Source organism: Melospiza georgiana, chromosome 19 (assembly GCF_028018845.1).
Source record: "Melospiza georgiana isolate bMelGeo1 chromosome 19, bMelGeo1.pri, whole genome shotgun sequence".
In the NCBI taxonomy this organism is placed as follows: domain Eukaryota; kingdom Metazoa; phylum Chordata; class Aves; order Passeriformes; family Passerellidae; genus Melospiza; species Melospiza georgiana.
This window is the reverse complement of record NC_080448.1, coordinates 10,403,753-10,425,095: the sequence shown is the minus strand read 5'-3', so window position 1 is coordinate 10,425,095 and position 21,343 is coordinate 10,403,753. Positions and strand designations below refer to the sequence as shown.

The 21,343-nt window shown below is 41.3% G+C and overlaps 1 protein-coding gene across 1 annotated transcript in view; it reads right to left on the bottom strand.

Moving 5' to 3' along the window:
* Positions 1-40: 40 nt before the first annotated feature.
* The window catches only part of ULK2 (unc-51 like autophagy activating kinase 2), a 36,905-nt gene continuing 15,602 nt past the window's right edge, over positions 41-21,343 (bottom strand). The window contains exons 9-28 of the mRNA XM_058037652.1: positions 21,255-21,313; positions 20,866-20,948; positions 18,799-18,849; positions 18,322-18,407; positions 17,545-17,716; positions 16,594-16,654; positions 16,271-16,363; positions 13,233-13,370; positions 11,718-11,863; positions 11,409-11,489; positions 8,405-8,691; positions 8,096-8,289; positions 7,364-7,473; positions 6,398-6,550; positions 5,559-5,767; positions 4,134-4,312; positions 3,162-3,280; positions 2,653-2,810; positions 1,978-2,113; positions 41-1,888 (exon numbers count right to left, since the gene is read on the bottom strand). Coding sequence (XP_057893635.1) covers positions 1,821-1,888; positions 1,978-2,113; positions 2,653-2,810; positions 3,162-3,280; positions 4,134-4,312; positions 5,559-5,767; positions 6,398-6,550; positions 7,364-7,473; positions 8,096-8,289; positions 8,405-8,691; positions 11,409-11,489; positions 11,718-11,863; positions 13,233-13,370; positions 16,271-16,363; positions 16,594-16,654; positions 17,545-17,716; positions 18,322-18,407; positions 18,799-18,849; positions 20,866-20,948; positions 21,255-21,313 — 2,583 coding nt within the window. The 3' untranslated portion in view covers positions 41-1,820. The remainder of the gene's footprint in view (positions 1,889-1,977; positions 2,114-2,652; positions 2,811-3,161; positions 3,281-4,133; positions 4,313-5,558; positions 5,768-6,397; positions 6,551-7,363; positions 7,474-8,095; positions 8,290-8,404; positions 8,692-11,408; positions 11,490-11,717; positions 11,864-13,232; positions 13,371-16,270; positions 16,364-16,593; positions 16,655-17,544; positions 17,717-18,321; positions 18,408-18,798; positions 18,850-20,865; positions 20,949-21,254; positions 21,314-21,343) is intronic.

The following is a 21,343-nucleotide window of genomic DNA, read 5'->3' as shown; positions in this document are numbered from 1 at the left end:
GTCATAGAGACACAGAAACTCAGTTGTACCATAGAAACACTTCTAGTGTCAGTATTTATTTTTACCTTAATATACATTTATACAGGCCATAATAAAAAGGCTATTACGCAACAGTTCCGTGAGTTATTACCTAGTTCCAAGAATAATGCATGCAATTACAAAGGAGAGGTAGAAACACCGTATTAAAGACCTAAAAATACAAACATTATATAAACAAACACTTTCAAATTAACTGTTGGAATTTCATACAGATAAATAAGGTAAAAAGTACATTACTCTGTCAAAGTAAAGGAAACACATGGTTATCCCAACACTGAAACAATATTTTGATGTGTAAGCCCTGTACAACTTTGTCAAATAGTTCAGACCACTGTGTTTAAGAGGATTAAAATGATTTTGTCCTGGAGAATGGTTTATTCAAGTATTCAAGCAGTTGAGTAACAAAAAAAGTCCCAAAAACAAAGTATAGGAACCATTTCCAGAGAAGCTGATCTGCCCAAATACTTTGCAAATCGCTGTCCTGATGATCTCATGGGATGCTTGAAATGACAATGCCTATAAGGCTAAATGAAGCTTCCCACCTCTCCCCCAAAATGCACACAAAATAATCCTGATTTTTCACACACTCTATATGTAGAGATCCTACATCATTTTATCAGCATCTCAAACCACAACATTATTTTCTGGTTTGTTTTTTTTTTATCTTTTTTTTTTTTTTTTGCATGGTTCCTTGCAGAACCTTTCAGTTTACAGTATTTATTGTAATACTGCCCAAGAAACAAACTACAGAGAACTGTCATTACACCCCTAAAGACTGCAGGCATTAATGCACATATTGCATGCACAACAAAAGATGCAACCAAATCTATAGAAAAAGCAAACAACCAGCAACTCAACATTGCTATTACTGAGAAAGTCCAGAGCAGTAGTTACTCAAGTATTAGACAAATAGGTATAAAATGGAAAGGTTCACATGAATACAAGTTTTTACACAGTTTGTTTGAAAGTCTTCTAGAAGCTACATTTGAAATTCTGAAAAGAATTTTATGTACACTGAAATGAAATTCAGCCAAGTCCATTGTGCCTTCTTTCTCTAGATTTTTTTTAATATAGTTCTTCAAAAATGAATATACAGTTGCTTTAGTAAATTAGTGCAAAACAAAATATTTTGGAAGAAGATCATCAAATAGTATCCACATCAGCTGAAAACCCCCTGGGGATTTTGCACAGATGGAGGGAATTTTTTCCATCCCCACTTTTCCCCTGGGGTAAGAGCGTGTTTGCCATCCCTTCATATGACAACCTGAGCCATGTGTACAACAGGTGAGCTCCAGACAAGGCAGCTGAGCCCCAAAAAGCTTCAAGCAGCACTTGCACATGGTTAGGGTTTCCCAAATTCACTCAGCCACATTTTACTGAACAGCTTTAAAAACTCTTGAGGGAATCTTCTGAGGGAAATGTCTTTTTTTGTACCTGATGCAGAAGGATCCGCTCTCTAAAAACCTCACGAGGGAAAATCAACAACCCCTGATCATTCAAGTTCAAAGCACACGTACAAGGATCAGTTTGAAATGTGAAGAGAGATTCTTTTAAATTCTGTTGCTAGGAAGGAAAAGGAGCTGCTGGATTGGTAAGGCAAGTGTACTTTTGGAATTTCTCCTCTTTGAATATGCTGCTGTTTCTTTGGTAGTCACCACAGAAATGTAAGAATCATCTTCCACATGGGGCAGAACAAGGACAACAATGAAGCTGTTGTGAAAAAAGTGCAGTATCACTGATGTGGTCCCTTATGTTCACACCATCTGGTCCTCAGGATATTCCTACTGCTCATACACAGCCACTGTGCTGTAGCAGAGTGCAGAAAGCCTTCGCTCAATGCTGGATTTATCTGCAGAGAGAGGCACAACACAGGTGATCACCAGACTTATTTTACAATGAATTAATTCCATGTAATATTAATGATTCAGCTGAACTTACACTTGTGTACATTTTCTATATCTGCAGGGTCTTGCAGTATTTTAGTCAGTCCCTCCAGCAGCAGGGCTGCCTTGTGGTATCGATATGTGATATCCTCAGTTTGCTGGAACATCTCATCCAGAGCTGCTGACTGCACCTGCAATCAGTCAGGACAGTTTCACACACTCCATTAGGCAAGCAGCAAAATGAGAAATGCAGAATTAATCACCTAAAAGTGTCATTTAGAAACTCTTTTTCAGCTTTGATTTAGCTGATGTGGTGTTGTAACTAAGACAACAAAATGAAGGTGGAACTGGATGAACTTTAAGGTCTCTTCCAAACCATTCTGTGATTCTGACAGAATCTGACACAGATTCTGACAGAGCACCTGTGCTGTGATAATATTCTGCACAAAAAAAATCCATAAAAACATTTTTATATGAATAAATATGCTCATTCTTCCAACTGCATTCTCTTGTAAAGAAATGAATTAATTATACACAGCACCACCATTATCAGGGTTAAGCACAACATTTGTCAGAATTTTTTGTGTGACACAAGAATTCCCTCTCATCACTAAAGCAGTTCACTTTCCTTTGTGGTCACTGAAAAGATCAATTCTATTTTCTGGTTATGTAGAAGAGATCTGTGAGAGAAGGCAGCAATTCCTGAGTTCAGGGAAGAGGAGGGACTCACCATTTCCACAGCACAGTTGTAGATGAGTTTCTCTGCAGTCACACTGTTGATTTCATCAATGAACCTTTGCTTGTCCGAAAAGAAACGATTCAACTTTTCTGTCAATTTTTTGCACATTCCAATACAGAATTTGTATCTCTCATTGAGGCTTTTCACAACTGGGAAAAAGGTAAGAAGAAATTAAAAAAAAAAACCCCAAACAAAACTCAAACAACTCAGCCTAAGTTCAGCTTTGTAAACTAAACTTGTTTAAACTTGTAGTTTTAGTGTTTATTTACTCCACCACTTCTATGACTTGAGTATCTATCACATAATTTCCATTTCAAGTTAATGAATACCCATTTCCTAACTGTTTCTGGCTGTTTACTATGAGAGTTGTGCAATTCTACATATCTACAGTTCTCCTGCAGAGAAGAAAAACAAAACAAAGGTTGCAACTTCAGCTCTCTGAGTGATGTATCAGCAAAGAAAATTCACAAGCAAAGCAAATTAGATGATGTTGCATTTACCTTGCTTAACAGCAGTGGATGGGTTCAGTTTGCCAGATTTGACCTGTGCTTTGGCAAGATGCAGAGAAGATGCCAGTAACTGGGCAGCTTTCATATACAACACCAGCTGCTCCACTTGTCTAGGGAGAAAAGGAAAAAAAAAAGTAATTTATGCATCAAAATATCTTTTTTGAATGCATTCAAGCCAAGGGCAGACATCACTTTTTAATCACAACACCCCACAGGAGCCAGCAACAGTGGAAAAGGAAGACAGATGTTTAAAATGCAGCTCCACCCCTCCCTTCCCTTCACAAACACTCTGTCATGGGGTGAGGGGACATCTGCTCATTTAGGAGCTGCAGCAGCAAAGACAGACTGCTTTAAATGCAGACTTTTGAGAAAGGAGCACTTATTTGTGGGGACTCTCTGCCCGAGGTCAGTGTCTCACCACAAGGGACAGGGTGTACTTCTCATTTCCTATCCCCCTGGAATTCTCAGTTGTGAAAAGCAAACACTTGACAGGGGTTTTCTGTTGGGTTTTTATGACTTCAGGAAGAAGGCAGGAAGTAGAACTGCCCTTTCCCACCACTTCAAACTTCTCATATTTTTCCTTGCTTTTGATTTTGTATTAGGGCTGACTATTTTTTTCCAGTGAATCCAAATTTGGACACCTCTTCTCCCCTCCCAAACTCCACCTCAGGCCTTCAGTCAACAGGAAGGGATGAGGGCTCAGATCTGCATGAAGCTGGTACATAATTTTCCTTGCTCAGAAAGGAATGCACTGCTGACCTCAAGCCTGAGCTCAACATTTTCCCCAGGAAAGTGGCAGAACAGAAAAAAATATTTTATCTTTGCTCTTTCTGATCTGTCTTCATAAAAAATAATTCCTATAAAGATTCTCTACAAGAAAGCAATCACTCCCAGCAACAAGGACAGAGTTTCAATAAATTTTTAAGTGTTGGATCTTGACTAATTCTCTGACTGCAAACTTACCCCCATTCCTTGCTGAGCTGGCTGATCTGATCCACAACAATGCTCTCCTGGATCTGGTAGAGTGACACAGCAGAAGTGCAGAGCTCTGGGTTGCCCCCTCTCACTGCTGTCAGATCCAGGACACACTCAGTAAATGTCAGCATCATGTTCAGGTGACGCAGGGTGTCTGTGTGCTCTCTCTGGCAGAGGGAAAGATGACAGCAATTTAACCACTCTGAGCCATCAGCCACGTTTAAAACTCTTGTTAATCACTGAAAGATTTCTTGTTATGTCAGTTCTGTGCAGGAATCACATTGTGCTAGAGGCAGCATTAGGGATGACAGAAGCAAATGGGCCCCAACAGATCTGAACTTGTTCTCTTTGTTAATGAATTCAAGATATTGTAGCTTATACCTAAAGAGTCTTTCAACAAAGCCAAAGGAATTGGTACATGGAGTTCTGTGTTGAAACCTGAGGAACTAAAGGAATCACAAGTTGGACACATTACTTATTTTATTATCAGCAACACAAAAGTATGCTTGGCACTTGTGTGAAGAGCCAGGAGGAACATTTGGCTTTTATTATGTAATAGACTGAATACCTACAAAAGAACTGATCTGCCTCACTCTAATTTACACTTGGTTCTGGAATTAAATTGTGTTAAAAGGTGGCCAAAGTTTACACTTCAGACTAAAAACTTCAATTGGAGTGAGCAGCTCAGTGCTGCTCTGTCAGTAAATCACACAGTACACATGCAGAGCTCCTCCTCAAAAAGAAGCCTTCAAAACAAATCAAACATATCTTAGCAATGTTTATAATATTTTAATTAATAACACAGGTCTAAATACAGGTCTAATTTAAAATTTTATCTGTGGGAAGAATACAGTGCACTGGTAAGCATTCATGTTATATGAGATATTCAATAGGGACCCAAACACCTTCCAGCAAGATGTGAATGAGAAACCAGAACAGCAATCTGCCTTGAGAAATGTACACTCCAAGAATAGCATTCTGGTGAAAGACCACCCCAATTTGTGTTTTTAAAGTGTCACTCCCCCACACATCCTAAAAAAATATAGGACAGTCTTCCCACAAGTGGGATTGAATCATTCCCTGACTGTGAGGCAGGAATGAAATGCCCAGAGGGGTTTGTTACTGTCAGCACCCACAGCCACTGGCATGAACAGAGGCCTCTCTGGGAGGCTCTGGGGGACAAAATCAGTCATGTTCCTCTGGTTACCAATTCAAACATATAAAATGCCAGCAATAACTACCTAAGAGAAACTGGCAACTACTGATCCAGCAATATTTTCAAGATACTAAACATAAAAACCAACAAGTGAAACAGCACAGACGAAACTACAAAGCACATGGAGCAACCCTGATTTACCACATCTGTACCAGCAACATCACACATTAGAAAACATGAAATGATTGATTCTATACCTCCATTAAAGTTTCTTCAGGCAATTCAGGAGCTTCAAAAGTGATAAATCCCTCTAGGCTGGGAGGGGAAGTACCATAGGGGATGTACTTCAGACTGGGAGCTGCCTCAGCCCCCGGAGGAGAGGAGCCCATGTAAATGCCAGGAGGAGAGCCCATGTACACACGGCCACTGGTGGAGCACAGGGACCCTCCAGAGCTGTTTGATCCCACTGCAAGAAAAATAACACACACATTCAGTCTGATCCAGCCCTGGGGCTGGGGGTGACAGCAAGGGACACAGCAGGAGCCAGCACAGAGACCCCATGGAGTCTCTCCTCACTGCTCCCTGCAGGCTCTGCAGGGAGTGCAGAGGGTGAAATATAACAACAGTGACAACTCCTAAAGCTCTGGACTCATGGCTGACAAGGACTGCAGCTTGTGCTGTGGCTCACACTGCCCACCTGAACCCTTCACCCTGAGCTCTCTGATATTTGGCAGCACAGATATTTGATGCTGGCTGATATTTGATATTTGGCTCTTACCAAACTGCAGGCAGCTCCCACCCCTGGTGTGCTGCTTCTGGGACAAAGCATGGCAGCATGCAAAAATCAGAATTCTGACTTTTCCTCTCCACCTTTGCCATGGAGATCACACTCCCAGTGAGGGAGTAAAGCTGTGTACACAGGTGGTTACTCACTGCTGGATTGTAAACCTGTGCCTCTGACCCTCTTTGGGGGAAAAAGGCAGAAACCATCTGTATTAATCTCTACTTTTTCCAGGGTAGCAATCAGGCCCCAGAATTGGACAAGCCCAAGTGCTGCCTTTGAGAAATGTCCACACAAATGCCAGGAAAGTCTTACCTGAGGTGGTTCTGGTTCTGAGGACCATGTGGGTGCAGGTGGGAGGGGTGGCACTGCTTGGAGGGGACCCCACAGTGAACATGACAGCCCGAGAACTCGCCCCACTTGCCATGGATGGAGTGGCCATTGCAATTCCATAGGCTCCTGCTGGAGCTGGGAGAGAACATTTCAGCAAGTCAGTCCTTATTCCATATAATCACAGCAAGAAGTAATTACATGCAGCAAATTGGAGCACTGCAACACAATGTGCTTTGATGCAGATCCAAGCCCTGGACTAAGTTAGAAGTTCTCACAGGAAATAAAAGAAGCTGAGTGGACAGTCTTGGTGAGACACAGACAGTCAAGGTGCAGCTTAATGTGTATTTTTACTTTCAATATCTCAGTGTTCTACTCTCACCCAGGAAAGAGCAACAGAGACTCCCTGAGAGCCTGAAGATGTCAGTTTTGCAGTAAAAGATAAAGCAGAAAAATTCTAAAGGCAGATTGTGCCAGGTCTGGAGGCTAAAGACCAGCCCTGTCTGCAGAGCTCCTTCCACCTGCTCAGAAGGGAGAACTTCTGGTGGTGGCAAGGGACAAACTCAGGGAGGAAGAGAAAAAAACCCAACCAAACACCCAGAGTTACATAAATTTGCTTTCATATGAGATCAAGGTGGAAAATGAAAAGCCACAAATGCTAAATTAAAAATAAAACCAAACCAGAAAATCCCAAACCCCTCCAGCCAGCACAGGCAGTCAGATATTTCTGTGTTTAGCACAGAAATAAGTATTTTCCTGTCTCAGTTATTTTTAAAGCTATGCTAAAGAAATGGAACAGATCCCCTTAAACATTAAAAAAAGCCTTCTGTGCTGAGGCTAAAAATTGTCAGAACCAATCCTCCAAGCTGGAAGCAGAGCTGTGATCCAGCTGGCATTCCATAAAAACCCAGGCACAGGGAAAGAGCTTGGATTTATCACTCTGATCCTCACCTGTATCCATTGGCCTCTCTGTGTTGAGGCTGTCTGTGCTGCCTTGGTATAACTGGCCCCCAAGGGTGGTTTTTACCTGTTGATCTGACAGCTTCCCAGTACTAACAGACCTGGACAGGAAAACACATCAATTCCCCCAAAAAAAGTTATTCAGGAATATCATCCAACTTGCAACTAAGGATAACTAAGATTCTTGGTATTTACTACAGAGAATTTTTCAACAAAAATAGAAAAAGTATTGAAATCTTGCTTGTTATCGTGGATCTTCTAAAATAGAGCAAACCATAAAAATAAAGAGACCTTTTCTTCTTGAAAAATTTATATTGCAAATTTTGCCATAGATATTTTCAAGCAAAAATTCTACAGGCTTTACAGAGGCAATGAAATTCCAGATTCAGCTAATCAAAACAAAAGGGAACTAGACAGCAACACAAAGTGCTCCAGGAAGTCTCTGCTATATTTATAGCCAGTACAAAATGTTTCTGTTGCACACACCAAACCTCAGCATCCCCTCACAGCTTTTTCACCCTCTGAGAGTTGCTGTGTGCAGTTGTGCTGCTTCAGGGATGCAAAGTTTCTCCTAAAGTAAATGGGAGAGCTCTAAAATATCATTTTAACATAGAGTTTGGGGGAAATATCTTGTATAAACACCTCATTTACTCCAAGATATCCTTTCCTCTTTCAAAATTCAGCCTGAAATTTGATGAATGCTCTGTTCCTGGCAGTGCCTACCTGCCAAAGGTGGTTTTGCTGTGCTGCTCTCCTGCCTGTTTGTCAGCTGCCTGGCTGGAGTGGAAGTGGCTGAAGTCCCTTGGCTCAGTGATATCTTTAGGCTGCAGCGGCGTTTCAGCCAAGCCCTGGCGGTTTGCCAGAGCCAGCAAGTTGGAGGATGCTTGAGTTTTAGGGATTTTAAAAGGAGCTGTTGCCTTTAGGAATCAAGAGCAAGAAAACACACACAAAAAAAATAAAAATCAAAGTTAGAAGCCTGAAATGTTATTGTTTTCAGGCAGTGTGTGACTGAGGATTGGAAAGGTAACAAACCTTGGTGGGAGAGCCGATGATGGTGGGCAGGGGGGTTTTGAAGAGCCAGTCTGAGCTCCTGGGAGAGGATCCCATGTGCTTGGTGGGGGATGTCCCCAGGCTGCCTGGCCTGCTTGGCTGTGGAGAATGACTGTACCCATAGCCAGCATAGGATGGGCAAACTGGGTCTGAATGCTGCTTTCTGAGCTTCTGCTTGTTCTGGTAGATATCTGTGAGAGTAGGAGCACTCTGCAACCTGGCTCCCATCAGAAGGGACTGTGGGGACTGAGATGGTGGCACAGGAGAACCTGTGGAGATGACAAACAATGAGGTAAAATTCTACTTGCAGTGCTTGCAAAATATATTGATAAGGCTCAAAATTTCAGAGAACAACATTAAACTGCAAATATTGAGAGGTGTTTGATCATTAGCTCACTAAACAGCAAGGAGAATAGATTTGGCCCTTGGATTATTTGAACTATTGCTACACCACACTGATGAGACCTCCAAGCTGCCAAATGGGCACAATTTCAGGCTGACAGCTGTCCTGGCAGCTGCACAACATCTGGCAACCTGCACCAAGACAAAAAAGTGGTTGGATTCAGCAGGAATGGCACAACCAGCACTGAAATCCCAAGCTGAACAGAGGTTCTCAAGGCCTGGAATGATTTTCTTACAAACAAGAGAGTGAATGGGACATTGCATGTTAATGACTTGTTTTGTGTGTAATGGCTTCATTTACAGACAAAGGCAGCTCCATGTTCCTGCAAGAAAACCAGGAACTAAAAAGAACCAAATTATTCAGATGGAACAGTTTGGGGACATGACTTTGAGCAGTTGTTTACTTTTTAGTCTGTCTGATTGAATCTTGTTTCAAAAGCTGACAGAGGAAGTTCACACTTAGGTATGAGTGCAGCTTCTCCTAAAGCAAATGGGAGAGCTCTAAGTTATCATTTAAACAGAGTTCTGGGGAAATAACTATATTTATCAACACCTCACCTACTTAAAGATGACCCTCCTCTTTCAAAATTAGGCCTGAAATTTGATGAAATGTTCTGTTCCTGGTGTGTGTTTTTATGTCTCATGATAAGGAAATGTGCAAAGTTACAAACAGTACATCAGAATTCAGCATTATGGCCACAGCTTCCCAGAGAAAATACCTGCCTGTAACCTCCAAGAACTGACATTGAAGGGAGTTTAACTCATGTTTTAAGAGAAAAAAAAAAGAGGGAAAAACTGAACCATACAACTAGAGGTTTTTTTAAAGCTGGCCATGAGAATCTTCTGAGAGAGGCTTCATTTCATGTCTGCTCAAAAAAACCACCCCAAACTTCTTGCAGTTTGCTCAGCAAAGTGCCCAGCTGTTACAACACATCCTTCAGCCTTCTTAAGTCCATGTTTTTGCTAGCTGGATTTTGAATATGAGCTACTTCATCTTGATTTCATTCCACTCCACTAGGCAGCATGTTTCAGAACAGTCTGCCTGCCTGCAGCTCTAGCAGAGGGATCAAGTCTATTTCTCATTAATTTTCCAGCCAAGAATGTGCTTGCCTGAAATCCCTCTGCTTGTCTGTCTCACAGCACTGGAAAGTCTTCACCTGTAGTTTTAGAATCAGTCTGAAATCTCACTGGTTACAGTTCCAGTGTTGTTGGCACCCCAGGGAAGGCTCCTGAATTAAAAGTGTGTCCTCTGCTGCCACTGGCAGCAAGAACAGCTCAATTAGTTCAGGAGCTACATTACGAAAGACATCTTCAGTCCTTAGAAAAATCTCAGCTCAGATGACCTCACCTCACCCAAAGCAAAAAAACTGCTTCCCACAGCCATTAAAATGCTGAGAGACAGACTTGCTGCAATTTGTGGTATTGTACAAACAAAAATACCACTGCAGTCATTTCAAATTAAGAAGTGAAACTAAGAAAGAAAAAAAAAAAAACGCAGAAAACATACAAAGAATGAAACATTAAAACCCCTGCCAGCCACAAAAACACTGCTGTGGTGTGTTGCAAGTTAGTTTGATACTGGCAAAGGGCACTAAACCAACAGCCTGACAAAATTCTACCCAAAGTAAAGTTGCAACAAGAAAGGCAAACACAGTGCTCTGTATTCTCTTCACCCACACCCCTTCTCACTTTTTAAGAGACCATTTCATATCTAAGGATTCACTCATTCCTTTTGTTGAGCCAGCCAATGGCACAGCAATTATCAAGGCAATTTTTGAGACACCTCATAGAAGTTATTCCATATGGATGAAACCATCCCCAGACATGTCTACTGAAAGAAGTGAAGGCTCTACCATGCCCAGATGGTTTTGGACAAGTGTTTAAATAGGAGAAAAACTCGCAATGCAGTTTCATTATCATATCACAGAAAGTCAAAATAAAAAGTATAACTGGTAGTTTAGGTAGAGAATAAAATGCACCCAAAATGTGCACAGAGCAGAACAAGTTGCTGAATTGCATTTTCTTATACCAAACCCTTCTGGCATTACAGTGCAATTCCATCTTTAACAGTCTCAGAACATCTTTAAGTCCTATTTCTTCTTGATCTTTTTTTTTTTCCCTGCTGGCATGCCATGATGATTTATGACTTGCAAAGCTTGCTGACTGCTTAGCAACAGTAACATCAGATCCCAACGATTTCCCAAGGGAATGATGAAGACGTGTTGCACGCTGTGCACTGGCAGCTCTGCCTCCCTTTCTGAGAACTGGCATGACAGAGCTGGTCTATCAAAACCAGATTCTCAAAGCATGTTACTACCATTCATTATAAACCAGCCCTGGTAAAGGACAGGCTTCATCAGAGTTGTTTTTCCATCTTGAGAGTGAGAAATTTCAGTGGCTGTCTTACTGTGTAGGGAATTAGTTATGGGCAAAGGTGTCACCAGGCCACAAATGGGCATTTTCCACAAAAACTCAGTGTCTCCTATTAACCCATTCTAATGTGTGTTGGCTCTCCTACCTCTTCACAAAATGCTCTAGAAGCTCTGTCAAAATAATGCTGATTGCACTGTCCAAAGTCACTCACCTGAGAAGTTTCTACTCCTTGATTCGTGTCCTTGGAGTTGTCCACAACAGCAGTGCCCAAGCTGCTCAGGTATGGTTCCAACTATGCAAACAAAACAAAAATGTGGATTTACACTTTCTACTTCACTTACAAAGCTAAAACAATTCACAACCTAGTTAGTTTACTTCTGTGAGCCATTTAACAGAAATTATTTCTGCACACATGACCTGGCTGGGCAGGTTGTGGTTTAAGATTAATTTCAAGCAAGAATCAGAGTTCTGAATGACTGCAGATGAAGCTTTACTAATTGCTGAGCATTTCTGTGCTTACCTAGTGGTGAAGGAGAGTATGGTCTGGAAGATCCTGTGGACAGCCTGCGCCCCACAGCCTGGGCAGGGTCAGCAGGCACAGGAGAGCACGAGCCCATCTTCATGAACCCCATGGGGCTGGTGTTGGAGCGCCTCACCACCCCGGCCCTGCAAGGAAAACAGGGCTCACACACACTGTGCTCTCCCTGAGAAAAGCTTCAGAACCCCCCTGAGGAGTCTGATCAGCTAAAGGAAATGCTGCTGTTTCAGCTAAGAAGTTAAGCTTTCCATACTGAATTAATCAAGGTTTAATTTCCTTTGTTACCACACTTTTAAATGTTGAATGCTATAATAGTCTGTTAACTGGAGAACATTAAAACAGACTTCTCTTAGTAGACCCTAATCTTCAAAAAACTTATCATCAATTTTTTTTATTTCCCAACCAAGTATGTGGCCACATTTCTCTTCACAGAGAAAAGCAAGGCACAACTTCCCAAAGATTTTCTGGGATTCACATTCTCTGAACCGCAGAGAAAGAAAAAACAATTCTTCTCTCATTTACTGCTCCTGTGTTTTGGAACAAGCAGAATGCATTGAGAAAGGTTATTTACCTGAAAGAATTTGCTTGATTGGATTCTGGTGTGAGTGTTTTGATTCATTAACTCCATATGTGTGTGTGTGTCAGGACTGTCAGCTGACAGTCACAAGATTCTAGGCAGTTGAGTTCTTGTGCAGATTCAGTGTAATATAGTATAATACAGAATAATATAGTATAATAAAGTAATTAATGATATCTGATATCTATAGAGTCAGATGCATAATTTTCTCCCCTTTGTCAGGGGTGCCCTGCTTTTACAATACAAGTATTGCTTAAATCCCCATTTTTTAAACAGCAAAGATTCTGACAAAATTTTCATATTGTGTCTGGAATACAGATAACTGAAAACAGATTATTTAAGGGAAAGTCATTTCCCTGCATGTAGTAGCTATAATCAAATCAGGGATCCTGGAAAAAATGTGCAAGAAACCCTGGGTTTTGTTTTTGTAAAGATCTCCAGAGTTCTGAGTAGTCTATTTATGAGTCTTTGACCTTCACCAGCCTGATCTTGTAGAGCACAAGGCAGAGAAAAAGCCTGGCTCACTAGAGCTCTGTAATGAGACAAGCTGGTTAACAGGCATGCCAAAAATTGTTTCCTTGATATTCTACAGAACAAAGCATTCATCTCATCACTACATGTGTGAAAACAAACCAGAACTTATTACTGACATTTCAGTTCATGATGTAATGCCATGCAATACACAAAGAGCAGTAAAAAAAGCAAGACTTCATCTTTTTACCTTCTTGGGCTGCATTATGAAAGAACAAGCTCAATTTGTTTTCATGAAATATTTCAAGCGCCCATCCAACAATCTTGAGACTGTGAAGGGCTTTTATTTGTTATCATTGAAACGTCTCTTTAGCAAGAAAGCAGGGACATGTGCCAGGGTACAAACACCAACCAGAGCAAGAGAAAGGAGCTGAAAAGCCCATCCTCACCTGGGTGAGCCGTGGGGGTTGGACACGGGGCTGGCAGTGGAGGAGAGGTTCTGCTCTATGCGCTGGTAGTTGCGCAGCTGGGTGGGAACCGGGATCGGCGCCGTCTCGCTGCGGGGGGACACGGAAGGCTGACAGTGCCTGGAGTTGGAAGGTGTGGAGACAGGAGGTGGAAACAGGAGATGAATACAGGTAGGCAGGTCTCACTCTGTCAGAATTGTTCTCTAGGGATTTGGAGGAAATCTAGGAAACAGGGAAATGAATTTCTTCTGTGCTCCCTGCTGAGGTCTCTGCTGGTCCTAACGCGGCTCGAACGCTGCACAGAGGAGGATCAGGAACTGTTCAGCTCTCCCTGCCTTCTCTGCACTGCCTGGGATCACACAGAGCTGGGATTTAGCCCTTGGTCACACATCACTGAGACCTCCAGATCCCTCTGACTCCCTGCCAAGCCGCCCTGCTGTGTTTACCACACTTGAAAATAGTGTTCTAGGAAAACCCAGGGACAGGAAGTTCAGAGCAGGGCTGGAATGTGGACAAAAGCCACCAAAGCACAGGCAGAGATATCCCCAGAGACATCATGAACTTGCAGCAGGAAAACATGTTATGTAATGTAAGATCCAACCCCTGACAGGGGGAGCCAAACCACACACCTGAACATTAATCCACAGATTGCAAGTGCAGATTGCCCAAGTTCAGCTGGAGTGTCAGTGACCTGCCTCAGGGTGGTTCCTCAGGGTTGTAATCAGTAACCAACACTTTTAAAGGAAAACAGAATTCAACTGAAAGAATTTCAAACAAATGGGCTGTGTGGAAGATAATAATTTTGCTATCTGGTCCTTTATTGACCATGTCTTTAAAGAAAGATTACAAATTCCTAGAAGAAATGTGAAAAGAATTTCTCTAGAAGACAGGGCACTTACAAGACTCACTGCCTGGCTCCAGCTGAACAGAAATCTGGCTTTTTTTACTGTAATTGCCCTATTCTCTTTGCTACCACTTAGAATGAAATATTACTTCCTAATAGGCACAGAACTTCCTTAGCAAAAGAAATTAAGTTGGTCCTGCTGTTGCCACCCAGTTTCTGGATCCCACAGAGTAATTTGGAAGTTGGCTGTGGACACAGAGTCAGCAGAAAGCCTGAAAACTTCCAGGCAGGGAGAAGGACTCCCATGTGGAAAGCACAGGAAGGCTGTGGGCAGCCTGCCACGACTACACAGCACACTGAGGGAGCACAGGGAGCCTCTCCCCAGGAGAGGGAAGCAGATGTTATTTAAACTGTGGCACTGACACTCAGGAGACCATGAAGGCACTTCAACTTTTAAAGAACTCAGCACAGAAAATGCCTTCACACAGCCCTGCAGGTAAATCCAGGCAGCTCCTGAGCTGTGAGCTGACAGGAGGGAGCAGAGCTGTGTGAGTGGGTGCAGAGGCACAGCCCAGGCCCAAAGCTCTGGCCAGTCTGATGTGGTTTGTTACCAGTCAGGGAAAATGCAACACAGATGTGTGCAGAGCTGCATGCAAATCTTGTTTCTCTGAGGTGCAGAGGATAAAACTCATAATAAACCACAGGAGAGTGAACCAACTCGACCTAAAAACTGCCCATTCTGGCTGGAGACTGACTGTGAAGACACACAGCAGCAGAACTATGGGCAAAATTAATTCAGTTTCATCAGTTAATCAGAAAGATTCACTGTTTCACAGGGCATAACCTTTTGTAAAAAACCAAAAAAACAAAGTGAAACAACCTACAAACAATGAAAGAATATTTGCCAGGAAATAAAAAACTAAACCCCAAACCAAAACCAGAATCTTGTAGAATGTCAGACACACTCTGCTTTCTTCAGACCATGCCCCATGCAGCCCCAAATGTAGTTAATGAATTAACTCAGCCAGTAATTAAACTATTATAGTACAGAGTGTGAACAGTAAGCACCTGTTTCTAATCACATGAACATTTAGTTCTTAGCAATGTACAGATAACACAACTGGCACATTTTCATAACATTTCTAACTCTAAAAACCCTGCCTGACACAACTTTAAAAAGGAAAGAACAGTGTATTTATACTACATTGCAGCTGGGTCTCTACAGGCCAAAGCATCCCCATTATCTGCCCTTAAACATAAAACATGAGGCTAAAAGCTGTATTGACAGCCCCTGTCAGCACATTTCCTCAACTGCACAAAGATCAGCACAAAGTAACAAACTTTTCTTGTGACAAGCATTTCTAAACAAATAATGCTGACTTGCAGCCCTCTAGCACTGGCACAAGCCAAAAATGCACCCAACATAATAGCTGTGTTCCCCAGTTAGCCACTCATCCTCTTTCTGTTTGTACTGAAAACATCATGAAATTCATCACTTGAACAAATTCTGCTTAGATATTCCATGAGTAGTTAAACACCATAATTAAGCTTTATATTTTCCAAAGTAACACAGGAAAGATTTCAGGCCCCACTGATGAAAATCAGTTCTATTTTAAGGCAGCAGAAACTGAAGCCTACAGCCATGAGGAAGAAAGGGGACTAATTACCAGTCCTGCTGATGGAAAACCTGCAATACATGTTTAGCTCCTTCATGTGACTTTGGCATCTTGTGAGACACAACCATGAAATTCACAATAATCACTTGCACACAGCCACACCCAGTGACCAGACAAACCAAGCCAGCCACGAGACACAAACCCACTGCAATCTGGGCTTTCAAAGTTCCTCTTCCCTCACAACCACTCTGTAAAATGTATCTGCATTCAACATCTTGACTCACTCCATGAGGGTTGTGCTGTGCTTCCCAACACCAAAAAAGACAAGGCAGTTATGTCCCTAAATTTCTGCTTTTAAACAGCTCAAAATTTAAACAAAGAATTTTAAGATTTCCTTGAGGAAATCTTTTGGAGGTGCACCAGAGAAGCCATGAAGGGTAGAGAGCCTGGAGAAAAGAAGTCTTGCTTCTATTTTAGTCCAGTTTCACAATTAAAAAAAAAGAAGTAAATAAAGCCAAACCCATAAAACAGCAGAGAATCTAAGGCCACATCACACACACCTGTTGGCTGGACCAGAGGCAGCACTTCGAGAAGAGGCTGTGGATGGTTTCTGTACAGTTCCTGAGCTTCCAGAAATAGTTAATGGTGACTGCCTGTGGAAACAAAAACCACTGTCAAAAGACAGGTTCTCACACCAGAGAAACTCTACTTGGCAGCAAAACTTCCTGAATTCAAACTGTTTAGATACTCAAATTCAATTCTTGTTTATCTTTCAGAAAGTCCACAGAGCTATGACAACCCAAAAGCCCAGAACCCCCTTGTGCAGCTGCAGCACCAATTTTAGAAGAGGAGGTTTCTTTTGGAAGAAGCTCAGCACACCTACCCTCCACACATCAAGAACTCACTGGAAGCCCTCCTGCCAGCTGCTCCCAAAGGCATATCATCTGCAGGAGGAACACATGGAAACCCACATCAGCAAGCAGAATCAGAAAAAAAAAATTACATCTTCCATATTGCTGTTGTAGAGAAAAACATTTCTGTGAGTATATGAAAGTTTCCCACAAAAGGTTTTGTGTAGGAAAATATCTCAAATGTGACCCCCCAACAAAAATAGACTGGGGAAGGGAGGTCTTTACAAAATTATTTTGCTGTTTGTTTGTGGGTTGTTGCCATATCATAATTTTGAAATAAACTCCACTGGGTAGGAGTACAAGGTATCAGCACTGGGATGTTTACAACAGTGGATGGCAGAAACCCTTCAGGGCAGTAATTTAGTCAAATATTTACCACAGCTGGTGGCATCATCCAGAAATCAGCTGACTTTGTGCAATTCAGGTTGGGACCACGTCATAAATGAGCCACATCCAAGTTTCTCCTTTCTATAAGCCCAGGCTGATGTTTTACCTTTCATGTTAGAAGTGTTTTATGTTTACCTACATCTGTTATTTAAAGCTCTAGAGCATGAGCTATAAATGTTCATCGAGTCTGGAGGAAACAAAGTGTCTGCTTCCACAAAGAACTCCAAGAGAATCTTTGGGTCTTTTATCAGCAGTTGTTTACAACTGAATCTCTTCTTCTACTGCCAAGCCCCACTATTTTCCATGACTTTAACCCACCCCTATTTGGCATATTTGGCTCTCAGTGAAGATAAAAATGTCCCAGATAGAAATGCAGTACCCAAGAGTTTCCTTCCAAAGTGGAATCAAACTACATAAATTAATTTTAATTTGAATTTTGACACATTTAGAGCAAAGAGAGCCAAAGAACAACAGGAGGTAGAAGTGTGTTATGAATGAAAATTGGGTTGAGATGTAAAAATAAGAAAAGTTCTTACATGAATGGTCTGAAGAGATATTGTGTGGGACAAGAACAAAGTCATCTGTGTCACAAGAGGAGTTCTTGCTACTGGTACTGGCAGAGTCTTTAGAGACCTGAAGATAGTTAGGAGGACCCAGTGGAGGGGAAGACAAATTTTCTTCTTGAATGTGCTGCATGTCTGGCAGAGACTGGAGGGGGGTGGTGGGAAAAAGAAAAGTTACAAAAACCCACTGTAGATCCAGTGATTCACAAAGCAGAAATGCTTTTGAACTATGACATTTCAGATACTGGAGAACTCTGTAGTGTCAGTTTAGACAGTTCTGTACTGATCAGGCTGTGAGTTTAAACAATTGGGGTTTATTCAATTATTCCTGGTGATACAGATGTACCTGCTCCAAATGTCACATAGAATTGAAGTCACTGGTTTGTAATAAGGGGCCTTAGCCAAAAGGGCCAATTCAAAATTTATCTGTAAATCTGTAACAGTCATTACATTGCAAACCATATTAAAATATCTAAAGATTTGCTGCTCTAGCATTTGATATTTGTATGGAGTTTTTTTTACCCTTAGCAAAAAGAACAACAAAACCCCCACAAGATACAACACAAGGAACAAGAGAGCACCAAAGTGTTAATGGTATTTAAGGAAAAGACAGGGCTGTTCCTTGCTCTTTGCTCCTAAACATGACAGTTTACAGTGTTCAAGTATTAAAAGATTTTAAAAATTCATGAATTCTTGGCTAAACATTACAGAAGATATTTTCTGGAGATTGTTGTGTAACACAGAACTTACTGGAGGAGAAGCAAAGCGACAAGGAGAGCTACCACAGGAACTGCCAGAGACTGAGCCTGGGTATGTGGGCACTGGTACAGGACAAGCTAGAAGAGAAAAACCCAGAGGGGGGCAAAAAAAAGTGACTAAGACTTCAAAAGGCTGAATTTCAAACAAATTCCCTCACTGCTTCTCATTCATAAGCCCTTACACAGCTTATAAGAACAGCACATCCTCAATCACACGAGGGTATTTCAGTTCAGTGCAAACGTCAAAAGAACAAGTAAATAAGTATCACATTTCACTCTGGCATAATACAAGAAAGGATTCAACACTCAGGCTCATAACAGAGCACAACAACAGGCAGGCTGAGGAAAATGTCTCATAAACACTTAGTGTGATATTTGGCAGATCTTTCTCCCTCCCAGCCTGCAACATTCATCATTCACACAAATAAGTGAAAAAAAAAAAAAATCAAAATTCCAACTAACTACTTACATTTTTTCACTGTTGAAATGTGATCCAGGAAAGGGTGGTTGAAAAACGCTTCTGTAGAACAAGAAACAACCAGCATTGTGAGTAGATGTACAAATGACAGAATTTACAGACTGTAATGCAGATGGTGATAAATGGTTGCATTCCCAGAATCAACACTGCAGAGCCAGAGGGTGAAGAGCTTATAAAAGATTAAAGCTGTCTATGGTATGTGCTGCTATAGAGTTTGGAAAGGAAACAAGAATCAATTTAATAACTTCAAACATCAGTCAGCAAGGCAAATCAGACTGAATCACTGGAAGAAATCTTGTGACTGCACTTAAAGCCATGTACACAAGAAACCTCCCTACACTGCTGAGGAAATTATGTTTTCTGTGGTGGTAATTCAGTTTTAGTCTGCTCTTCAAAACAAGGAGCATTTTTCACACCAGACACTGAAAGTATTTTCAGCTCTGCCTTTCCCAAGGATTGACATTTATTTTTGAAGCCATTAATGCTCCACCTTAGGTGGCAAAAAAGAAAATCACAGTAGAGCCATTCTCCTTTCCACTTCCCAACAGCAGAACACAACAATTCATGGCATAAAGGAGAATTAGACACCACTTCTTTAAAAATCTCCTCAGTGAGCTCACTGTTGTTCCATTAGAAATATTTTGCTTTTGTTGTAAATGGATATGCTGAGGCACTTTTAATTGAGCATAACCAGTTGGCCACTAAGTTACATGGAAAGTTTTGCTCTGCAAGGAGCAGTGTTCAGCTGGTTCAGGGAATTTGAGGGTTAGTGGGAGCCAGCTGCTGAGCTGGGTGAACTTTAATGTCCTAACACTGGAGGAAAAACAATGCTGTGCCTCAGACATAAGCAAATAACAAGGAAAAAAAAAGAGAAAGAATCTGAGGCCTGGAGTATGTCCCTTCCTTCAGCAACACTTTCCCCATGACCTGATAAGGGAAGGAATCCAGCTGTAATGCCTGAACAATGCAATTATTCACTTGAACACAGGGATCAGGTGCTCTCCAGCTTTGGTCCAACACCTGCTGTTCTACTTCACATTGCTGGAAGCTCAACAACATTTCCAGTGCTATTTTTACTTTAACAACAGGCCACAGGGCTCTGCTAGAAACTCTCCCTTTCACTCCCTTTGCTAAGCACATTCCAGAGCAGCCCCTTTGAGGCCCTTTAAGTGGCTCAGCCAAGGAAAACATGACTTTCAGCACTGCCACTCTGCTTTCTATTTTTCTTTCGAAGCACAAACGCTTTCTCCCACCACCACAAGTGATACAGTGAATTTCCCATGTTTGAAAAACTGTAGGGATCAGCATACCCAGAGTGCAGAGTGGAATCAATTACTCACAGTCCATGTTTGTGAGGTATTATTTCTCCTGCATGGAGAGATTTATATACTGACCAATATAATTTGTGACATTCTGCCCAATTATCGTGAGCTTTTTCTGGATCTCAACTAAAATTTTAAGATTAACATTTCCTGGCAGCTATGATAAAATTGCATTAACAAGCAGTGCTACAAAATTTAAATAAGCAGCATGAATATCATGACATACAAGATGCAGCTAAGAAGAATTAATCAAGATACTGTTCAATAATGTTTTTCCAAAGTGGGTTCTTCCAGTACATGGAAATCAGAAATGTTTGCTCCCAATCTGATGGTAAAACACCAGTTAAAGTAACAGAAATAAAGAAATCAGAAATGTTTCCTCCCAGGCTGATGCTAAAACATCACATAAAGTAACAGAAATAAGATTTCAACATGAAATTTAAGGTAAAGCAGTAAATCCTTGATGGAAAGGGCACAATTGAAAGAATTAAAGTGATTTATATTTCACTACTCAAAAACAAAGTAATGATTTATGTGCATCACTTAATACTGACAGTAGTTATCCAGTGATTTGTTTTAGCTACTCTGCCTTCTTTATGAAAACAGAAGAAAAAAACCACTTCAGTTCTCATGTAATTGGTTGTGGACAAAAGGTCAAGATAATTATTCTGCTCACATGAATACAACGAACAAGGAAAGTCAAAAGAGCAAGAGAGAGGAAAAAAGAAATACACACCAAAGTCCATTCTGTCCTTTTGGTTCCTCTGAAGCAAACCCAAGAGCAGGTCAGCCAGGTAAGCTGATGTTTCCCTGGGAATGCTGCACACAAGAGGAAGTAAAACATGCATTAAATGTAATGCATGCATTGAATAATGCACAGCACATTGAATTTCAGGAAAGCAGCATTCTGCCACACCCCTAAGTCATCACTATCTGTGCTTTACAGCCTCAGGCCATTTAGTTTCATCTGGGTACAAAGCAAGGTGCAACATGATTCACAGGTATCACACTACATCCTTGCAAAGATAGCAACAGCAAATATTTTTATGAATCCCAGGCACTCCCCAAGATGAAAAAGTGTTCAATCAACAAGTGTAAGTGACAGGAAAGGCCATGGTGACATACCTAGGAATCAAATTCCTGTTCTTTTCATAAAACATTCTCAAATCTTGAGGACTATTGGCCTGTCAAATAAAAATGTACATTAATTAAAG